A 10359-nucleotide genomic window follows, 5' to 3' on the forward strand; every position below is an offset into this window, starting at 1 on the left:
GTTAGGTATTTAGCCACTGCACTTTGTTCACCTAGACCCAATACTTCTTTCCCACTAACTGAACTGAAGGAAAGTCCAGTTTAAATAAACCCCAGTAGTCAAAGGGCTCTAAAGATATACCATCAAAATTTTCTATGAAATTCCTAATAGTGAATTTCTTTGACACTATACAAGTGAAAAAACTGGACACTTATAAAGTGTCAACACAATGCAGTAAATAAAATCATGGTTTTGTGTGTGTGTTTTATTTTTTAATCGGCTAGACCTAGCTTTGAATTCCAGTTCTATGACCTAAAGCAAGTTGCTTGATCACACTGAGTTTCAGTTTAATTACCTATAAAGTGGGAATAATAACAGTACCTATTTTATGAGGTTGATGTAGATCAATGAGATAATGAGTCTAGAGCTCTTCAGTGTAGCAATGCTGCTACTGCTAAGTTGCTTCAGTTGTGTCCAACTCTGTGTGACCCCACAGACAGCAGCCCACCAGGCTCCCTAGTCCCTGGGATTCTCCAGGCAAGAACACTGGAGTGGGTTGCCATTTCCTTCTCCTCAGTGTAGCACTAGGGCTAAGCAAGTGTAACAGACAAGTGCTATTATTATTGTTACTCTTACTGTTATTACTACTCCATGTTCTTCCGGTCTGCAATGAAGTAATCCTCCTATCTATAAAGATGCTGAACAATCATTAATATTTATAGATAGGAAGATTGGCATTATACAACCTGTAACACAGTGAATACAGGAAAACGAAAGGTTTCTAATGCCACATAAGAAATGCAAATACTTTCAGGATAAACAGAATCTCAAAGGTCCCCAACCCTAAAAGAATTGGAAATGGTCTGTCTTGTCTAAAGGTGAAAATTTACACCCCAAAGAAAACATGTGGAATATAACTCACATTTCCACAGTGACAAGAGGAGAATTTCAGTTAAATCTTTCAAATTTTTAGGAAAAATATCTTAGTGACTATGATTTTAGCAGAGATTTTTGAAATATGATACAAAAAGCAAAAATAATTGATTGGACTTCAGTCCAAAAAGGAGGGGATATATTATTTGTATGGCTGATTCATTTTGCTATACAGCAGAAACTAAACAACACTGTAAAGCAACTGTACTCCAATAAAAATTAATTTAAAAAGAAAAAATTAATTGGTCTTCATCAAAACTAAACATTTTTGTTTTTCAAAATATACTGTTAAGAAAATGAAAAGGCAAGTCACAGGAGGAAGTAAACATCTGTAAAACATATATCCAACAAAGGACCTGTATTTAGACTGTAATAAAAAGTTTTAAGTGGGCAAAATTTTTGAACAGATACTTCAAGGAAGATATACAGAGAGCAAGTAAACACCTGAAAAGATGCTCAACATCATTAAAGAAATGCAAATTAAAGCCACACTGAGGACTTCCCTGGGAGTCCAGTGGTAAAGAATCCACCTGCCAGTCCAGGGGAGAGGTGTTGGATTCCTGGTCAGGGAAGATTCCGCATGCCTCAGAGCAACTAATAAGCCCATGTGCCAAAATTACTGGAGACCCTGAAACACAGCTACTGAGCCCACATACCTAGAGCTCATGCTCCGCAACGAGAGAAGCCCCCGCAACAAGAAGCCCATGCACAGCAGAGTAGCCCCTGCTCATAGCAACGAAAATCTGGTGCAACCAAAAAAAAAAAAAAAAGCCACACTGAGATACCATTTGTTGACTGAAAAAATACAAAAAAACAAACGCACAGCCTGAAAGCTGAAATTTATGTTTTATTCAAAGGCCTTACTGAGGACTACAGCCCGGGATGGCAGTCTCTGAGATAGCTCTGAGGGACTATTCCAAAGATGTAAGAAAGGAACCGGGATACACAGAAATTTTTGCTGGGAAAAAAAAAAAACATGAGGTTGCACATCAAAAGATTACTGCTAATCACAAAACAGATTATCTCAAGTTAATGATTTCAGGACTTTTCTGTATATGAGAAGACGTAAGAGTATGGGCTTACTCAATCATTCCTCTGATACACATCTTAACTACCTAAGGCCAGTATCCTATTTCTCTCCATCCTGAATTCCACTCAGGGTGCACTGTCAGGACAGCTACAGTGACTGATGGCTTGGTGGCTGGCAACCTGTTTTTCTCCTTCCTGAATTCCCCTCAGGGTACAGCATCAGTGACCCCGACAGTGGCTGATGGCTTTATGGCCACAACATCCTTTGCTTACTGAAATGGCAGACAAATTCTGTGTTCACACTATATATACCCACTGTGCAGGTGTGCATGTGTGCTCAATAGCTCTGTGTGTTGGACTCTTTGTGACCCCGTGGACTGCAGCCTGCCAGGCTCCTATGTCCATGGAATTCTCCAGGCAAGAATACTGGAGTGGGTTGCCATTTCTTCCTTCAGGGTATCTTTCCAATCAGGGGTGGAACACACATCTCCAGTACTGGCAGGCAGATTCTTTACCACCGAGTCACCTGGGAAGCCCTCACACACTCACTAGAATGGCTAAAATTTAAGATTGATCATACGAAGAGCTGACAAGGAACCAGAACCCATACACTGCTTGTGAAACTGTAAAATGGTACAACCATTTTGGAAAATAGTTTGGCAATTTCTTGGAAAGTTAATCATAGCCGTATCATATAGCCTAGTCATTCCACTCCTAGGTATTTACAAAAGAAAAATAAAGGCGTATGCCCAGACAAAAACTTGGTACATGAATGTTCCCAGCAAAACAATAAAGAACCAAAACTGGAAACAATCCAAACAACAAAGCTCCAAAACTGGAAACAATTCAAATGTCTATACAGTAAATAAATAAATTACGGTAGGGGCTTCCCTGGTAGCTCAGTGGTAGAGAAGCTGCCTGCAGGAGACACAGGTTCGATCTCTGATCCAGGAAGATCCCACATTCAGCAGAGCAACTAAGCCAGTGCACCACAACTACTGAGGTTGTGCTCTGGAGCCTGGCAGCCACAACTATTGAGCCCAGATGCCGCAACTACAGAAGCCGGAGTACCCTGGATCCCATGCTGTGCAACAAGAGAAGGCACCACAATGGGCAACCTGTGCACCACAACTAAAGAGAAGCCTGGGCAGCAACAAAGACCCAGCACAGCCAAAACAAATAAATAAAATTATAAAAAACTAATTATGGTAAACCCATACAATGTAATACTACTCTGCAATAAAAAAAATAAGAATGAGCTATTAATATAGCTAACATAAATACATTATGCTAAAAGAAACCAAAAGAAAGGGTTCATATTGTGTATAATGCCATTTATATAAGTTTCTAGAAAATACAAACAAGTCTACAGTTAAAGAAAGCAAATCAGTGGTTAGTTACCTGAGCACTGGGTCACAAGGAGGGCTGAGAAGAAGAGATTACAATGAGGCAGAAGGAACTGTTGAGGGTGTGGGATATATTCGTTATCTTGACTACAGTAATAGCTTCACAAATTATGCACTAAATATATGTAGTTTATTATATGTTAATTATACACCAATAAAAAAAGATGGTTAGGCTTAACAGCCAGAAAGGTGAAGACCCCGAATAAAGTATGAGCTACTCTGCTGCTGCTGCGTCACTTCAGTCGTGTCCAACTCTGTGCGACCCCATAGAGGCAGCCCACCAGGCTCCCCCATCCCTGGGATTCTTCAGGCAAGAACACTGGAGTGGGTTGCCATTTCCTTCTCCAATGCATGAAAGGGAAAAGTGAAAGTGAAGTCGCTCAGTCATGTCCAACTCTTAGCGACCCCATGGACTGCAGCCCACCAGGCTCCTCCATCCACGGGATTTTCTAGGCAAGAGTGGGGTGCCATTGCCTTCTCTAGGGAGAGGGAAAAAAAAAGTGAGGGTTATTTTTTTACTTGATCCTCAAGTTCTAACATATTTTTAAAAAGGCAGCTATATGTGAGATATAAGCCTACTACCTTGGTTTTCTGTAACCTTTAGGATCAAAGACAGTTTATAAACCAATCTCTGCTGGATCCTTAAAGTATGCTAAGTCTTAAAAGAAAATGAAAATCCTATTGCTTTCAACAGCATTACTCCTAAAACAGGGAATAAGTCACAATCAGAAACCCAGAAAAATCATCTAGGACACCATAAACTCTACCTGTATCTGCTACCCTGACAGAATGCCAAAGCAGCTACCACCTAAAGACCACTTATAATCACAACCAAGGATAAGATTTCCCATCTGCCATATAACATTGCTTCCACACACGAAGGCAATGTGTTTCTCTAATTCAGTTCATTATGACAATTCTTTCTTGTGTTCCCTTATCCATCTCATCCCCCTTCTTGGAGGGAAGAAATTTAAGCAACTATTTAAAGGAGAAATTGATACTCCCTAATTGTCACAGAACTATGCAACAGAGTCACTTTCTTCAATCTTTTCTCTCTCAGTCTCAGAGTTTCTAGCGTATCTCTTCCTTTTACATGATCACTTTTCTTCCAAGATCCTGAAATTTACTAAAGGAAATGTAGAATCCAAAATCTATGCTTTTTTCCTCCTCGTTATTTATTCAGTTTTCAACCTACAACTGTAAGAAGGGATTGCTGCTGCACTGAGTGGGTGTTTGGGCTTGATGACATTTAAAGTCCCTTCCAACTCTAAAATTTTAAGACTACCATTCATAGCAAGCTTTGATAATGAATGAAGTAAGAATCTCAAAGTTCAAAGAACAATGATTCACCCAGAGTTATCCTGTAATCAGTGGTAAAATTCCTTAAAATACTGGTCTCAGTTTCCCTTTTCCTTCAGTAACTTTACTCTCTTAAAAGAGTTCTTCAATTAGAAAAATCATTTGGAAAAAAAAGAAAAGTTGTTAAGAAAAAACAAAGCAGGTAGGTAAGAAGATATGTTCATAGTGATTAAAATATTTACTTTTCAATCTTAGCTTTGAAGTTTTAAGAAATTTTAGCATCAAAAAAAAAAAGAACTAGAATCAGTTCTTATAGCAGCTGGGCAATATTAAAAAACAAAGAGGAAGGGAATGACAGACAGCAGGGCAGGGAGAGAGGGTTGGCACGGTCTCACCTAACCCTAATCAGGGACAACCAATCAATGGTGCTCTGCTGGTTAGCAAGAGGTGATTTTTTTCCCTACTGCTTTCAAATAAAAGTGATAAAGAATGGAAGGTTCAACACAACAAAGAAAAACACAAGGTTTGTTTGAATATGGAGATGTTTTTGGTAGTCATGAATGATTTCAACTGAGACACAAAATGAGAGGAAACACCACCTGCATGTACAAACTTTGTTTCTCTACAATACCGAATATTTCTTATTAATAAACATGCTTTTAACCTGTTCTTCTAATTCACACCTTATCTTTTACGTCTCTATTACATTTCACTGAAAATATAACACTCTCCAAGAATAACTTGACAATCCATTTACAAAATACACTGAGCACCCCAGGGGTAACAAAAGGTGATTTTACCACACAGGGAATAAAATTAGTCTATTCTGACCTGTATGCCCATCAACAAAGTTAAATCATTCCTCACTTGTTACTATTTTCTTAGCTCTTTAAAATAAATTTACAACAATTTAAAACAATTTACAGGTCATAAAAGTTTCAACTCTTTTTATAAAAATATCCCAACATTTAACAACTCTCTCAAGAGATTTAAATGCTGAGGCATTCCCTCAGTTTCACCTCCTGTGAAGGAGGATTTCCTTAGAGACAAGTGAAAGTAACATTATCCAGTGATCCTTGGGCTGTGTCTTTAAAGACTAGGCAGGCAGAGGGCAAATTTTTAAGGTATCATGCTGTCATCTCAAACTCTCACTAACATTCCTATAGGTTCCTCTCCCTCTTTTCAAACTATGTAATCCCTGTGTTTATCAACTTTCAAAAAACACAAATGATTTGTATAAAGTTCTCTGCATACTCCTTGGTTTTGAGCGACCTTTTGGAACAAAGTTAGTATCTTTAAGAGGAAAGAAACATAAACAACTCCACTTCTTTTATAATCTTCACCTTTCCTAATATCTGTTTAAAATTCTGCCTAGCATCCTTCATCCTTGCTCTCATTTTGGATGAACAGGGATCTACAACTAAATGAACTTTCACTCTCACTTTGCTTTTAGAAACTGCAACATGGTAAAAATTTAACATAGGTGTCCAACAATAAACAAGATTTTAAAAATTACATACCTTGTACTGTCTTTAATCCCACACTAAGCATGTTTTACAAAGTTAGGCTCCTAGTTGAATTAAGATGCAATAGTCTTTCTTAAAACAGATCAATTCTTGATTGTATGAGAAGATATGCAGTCTACAAAATGCAGAATGCTCTGCAGCCTCCTAACATCCTGGTTATACTTACTCCCCTTACACATATTTCAGAAATCAGTCTATCTGACACCCACGCTCATCACTGCTAAAAAGTAAGAAAACACTCTGTTCATTTAGCATTTTTATCTTCCTTTGTCTTAAGGGCTTCCAAAAGGAACTGAAATAATGCTGGACGAGGGATAAGCTCATGGCCCAGAGACAGACTGAAGAAGAACCAAGGAATGGAACACCAGACACCCTGGCTTCACCACACACATTTGCATCTCGAAGAACCACATGTTTTAAAAAGATGATCCTCACCCCTTTTTCAACTTAGGCTCCTTGTGTGCTTTCCACACAAGCTACCTCAGAGAGTAAAGAGCAAATCTTTGGTAACTTGTGAGTTCTGTTTTCTCATCAGTTGATCTACACTTAGAACCGCATAAGCTTGGAAAGGTATACAGCAGCTAAAGGGATTAGTAACTCCTCAGATGCAAACAAATAATCTTCAGGCACACTCAGTCCAAACGAGCACAGTTTTATAAAATGTATTCTTAATGGAGTTCCCGAGGACACACACTAGAAAAGGTGGAGTAGGCGAAACCCTTTTGACTTCACTTTTAGCCTACAGTTCAAGGAAACTAAGCCATGGGTAACAAATGCAAACCAGCAATCTCGCCCACTCTACCACCCCCATATACATACACAGACACAAAGAGAAGTGGATTGCAATGCTCCTCCTAGGCTCTCATTTCCACAGAGTTCTTACATAAAAAGCAACGAGAAAGACAGACTATGGTAAAGCCTTGAGGTATGGTACAGCTGGCAGTAAAGGGGTTAAACAGCACTACTTTCCTGGAAACCTACCAATCCCTCAGCCAGGAATGCAATTCTCACTATCTGTGTGTGTACATATTTTCTAAAAATTCAGCAGATTAAGAGTTAAGAAAAACACCTCAAAAGAAAAAGAGAACTTGGTTCAGCTCCACCCTCCCTAAAGCAAATACCAACTCTGAGCCAAATCCACTCAGCATACACAAGACTCCATGGACATTCCAAAAAACAGGTGAAAAGAAGTTGAATTTCCTCAGGTATCTCACTGTTCAGCCCCAAATACTTCGCAGAATTCACAAATTGGTGAAACTCATGTTAGATACAACAAGCACACATAAAATTCCATTTAGAACTTGAAAAACATTTACAAGTCACAAAGGTCACTATAAATCAGCAAAAATAGCTGGAATTCGGGTGAGTAAGGTCAAATAGTACCCATGGAAACAAAAGCAAAACAAAAGGATACAGAAATAGAAGATACACGGGCCCTAAAGCTTAAGACTTCGCAGGAAAGCTCCCTAACTAGAGTGTCATGCTTATCCTAAAGAAACCTAGGAGAATGTTGCTTTGATCACCAGTGAGGGAAGGTTGTCACTACTATTAAACCCACATTTCTGGGGGGGAAAAGACAGTCACCAGATAAAAACAGGCACTGACTTGACAGCCTATAGTCACTGGATAAGACAGTCCAGAAGCACCTGTCTTGATGGAAATAGGTAGGAAGAGATGAGTCACTATTTTAAATCTGTTCAGTACTCTCCACATCTCAACCCTCAACGTCCCAAAGCAACATTATCTTCCTGTTTTCATCACTTTCTCAGTTTTCTTCCCAAACTTGTGGAGCTGCGTCAGAATGCTAATGGGTGGGGATAAGAGAAAGAGGGAAAGTTAGAAACCATTTGGTTAGTAGAAAGAAGACACCGAGGCGCGGAGTTAATTACCTGGGAGAGACTACAAAACTAGTTAGGAAAGGTTATTAAGATCCAAGACGCCCTATCTTGGACAGCGCCTCCTATCTTTCCCTCGATAGCGTAAAAACCAACATTCAGTGTAGGCAAAGATAATAAGATACCACGGTGTTACACGAATACCAATATCCTTTCAGACTGGAAGTAACTGGCACCTGAGGAAAACCCGACTCTTCTACAGGTCGGGAAAAAGGTTATCAGTAGCCCTGGAGCACAGGAGGTAGCAGAAGAGCTGAGGAGATTGTTATCATGAAAACGCACAGAAGACAGTTATAATCAGGTACTCAAAAACTTCTGGACCTTTTTAGTCCAACTTCTTCCCCGTGGGGTAGGGTGATCACCACTCTTAAGTCAAGAAGGGCATATTCTTGAGAGAAGTTCCAATCCCCTGACAAGTGACCGATTAGCAACAGAGCAAAGAGACAGGTGTTCTGGATGGGGAAATACTGGAAAGTCAACTACCGTCATACCCAACGACCACAGGAACTGGGCAGGAACCCCTTTCTGCAGTCACAAGGACAAACGTCCAAGGGAAGAGGGAAGGTAGGGCCCAAGTCAGGTAACATTCCTGAGGGGAAGGATTATCAGGTGACACCGGGCTGAGGGCCCAGAGAGGGGACTGGGCGGGAGCAAAGTTAGCAGGTGAAAGGGATCAAGCCTGGGGAAGGAAGTGACCTTTGGAGAAGCAAATAAGAAGATACCAAAAAAGGGGGGAAGGGTAATAAGAGAAAACGGACCCAGAAAAGCACTGAGGCTAGAGATAGAGAAGGCGTGTTCGGGTAACGGAGGAAGAAGAAAGGAAGTGGGGCTGAGAGGGAAGAGATAGGGCTGAGACTGTCCAGGGCTACGCGGGTAAGGGCAGAACATGAGGGCGGGGAGAAGAGGGGTGAAGAAAGCCCCGAGGTTGCCAGGGCAAGAGCCGGGTGGGACTCCGGGGATTCCCGAGGTCCCAGAGCGGCCGGAGGTCGGGCTTCGGAGCCCAGCATCGAGCAAAACGAGGAAGGGAGGCGCGGGGGCGGCTCCCTAGAAACGGGCGTGCACCCCTGGGGCCAGCTGCGGGGGGTCTCTGGGGTCCTGAGGGCGGTTAAGGGGCCAGCCTGAGGGAACCAGGTGGGAGGGACACTCACAAATTTCTTGGATTTGCCGCCGTCGCCGCCTGCCGAAGGCAGCTCGTCCGGGTTCCGGCCCTTCTTCTTGTCCCGGGTCCCGCGGCCGGGTCCCAGGCCCCCGCCGGGCGGCTCCATGTCCAGGTTTGCGTTGCTAGTGACCCCGCGCCCACGCCGCTCCCGCCCGGCAGCTCCAAGCCCGCCGCTGCCGCCGCCGCCGCCGCCGCCGCCCAGCAGCTTCTCAGTCCGCCGCCGCGCCCCGCCTCATTAGCATGCCGGGCTGCGCGCGCCTCATGAATATACAACGGCGACGCCTTGCTCCCGCCCGCCTGCCCCACTTCCGCCCGGACCCGCAGCACCTACCAACGGGGGAAGGGAGAGGGTGGAGGAAAGCCGCGGAAGCGCACTACCTGCCTGGCGGGCCTAACCATTTGGACTCACGTTGAGGGGTGGGGGGGGAGGGTGAGTGGGCGGTGTAACTCTGGGACAGCGCCGCCTGCCGGTTGGAGCAGCGCAGGCCTCCCTGCTCCCATGCAGTGCCCACGTGGCTGTGAAGCCTGGACCCTCTCACACCCCAGAGTGTGATATTATTATCTGAACAAAAAAATTGCATGAGAGAGACTTATCCTGGCAGAAAATTTAGTGCCAAGCTTTCCCGGATAATAGTTTTTATGTGTTCAATACCCACGGAGCACACGAAAAAATAAAGTGATAGCTACCATTTATGTGCCAAGAACAGAGCTTGGTTCAGGGCCAGTGCTAGAGCAAACTCTACCTGCTCTGGAGTTCAATTACCTAGTTCTAAATTCCAGGTCTACTACGTTCCACGTTCCTAATCTGGGAAAACTAGTTATTGCCACTGCTGTGCCTGAAACTTAATAATAGTTAACCATTTACCATACACTTGTTCTATGCCAGACCCTTTGCAAAAACATGACGTGTATTTTCTTACTGAATCTCCACAATGGCATGTGACAGATTCCACTAGTCTCACCATTTTAAGGACAGGAAATCTGTACAACGACAATTGAAGTGACTTACCCAAGGACACATAATTGACCAAAAAAAATAAAACCAGGTTGGTCTGATTGCCAAGCCCTGTGTTTAAAAAGGATTCCCTACTGACATGAAGAACTGACTCAGTTCTTTCTTTTCATGAAGAAAA

The 10359-nt window shown here is 42.3% G+C and overlaps 1 protein-coding gene across 1 annotated transcript in view; it reads right to left on the minus strand.

Moving 5' to 3' along the window:
- The window catches only part of DIAPH1 (diaphanous related formin 1), a 117556-nt gene extending 108093 nt beyond the window's left edge, over nt 1-9463 (minus strand). The window contains exon 1 of the mRNA XM_060415855.1: nt 9216-9463. Within this exon, the coding sequence (XP_060271838.1) occupies nt 9216-9332 (117 nt within the window). The 5' untranslated portion in view covers nt 9333-9463. The remainder of the gene's footprint in view (nt 1-9215) is intronic.
- Between the last annotated feature and the right edge of the window lie 896 nt (nt 9464-10359).

The sequence above is a fragment of the Ovis aries genome, chromosome 5 (assembly GCF_016772045.2).
Source record: "Ovis aries strain OAR_USU_Benz2616 breed Rambouillet chromosome 5, ARS-UI_Ramb_v3.0, whole genome shotgun sequence".
Lineage (NCBI taxonomy): Eukaryota > Metazoa > Chordata > Mammalia > Artiodactyla > Bovidae > Ovis > Ovis aries.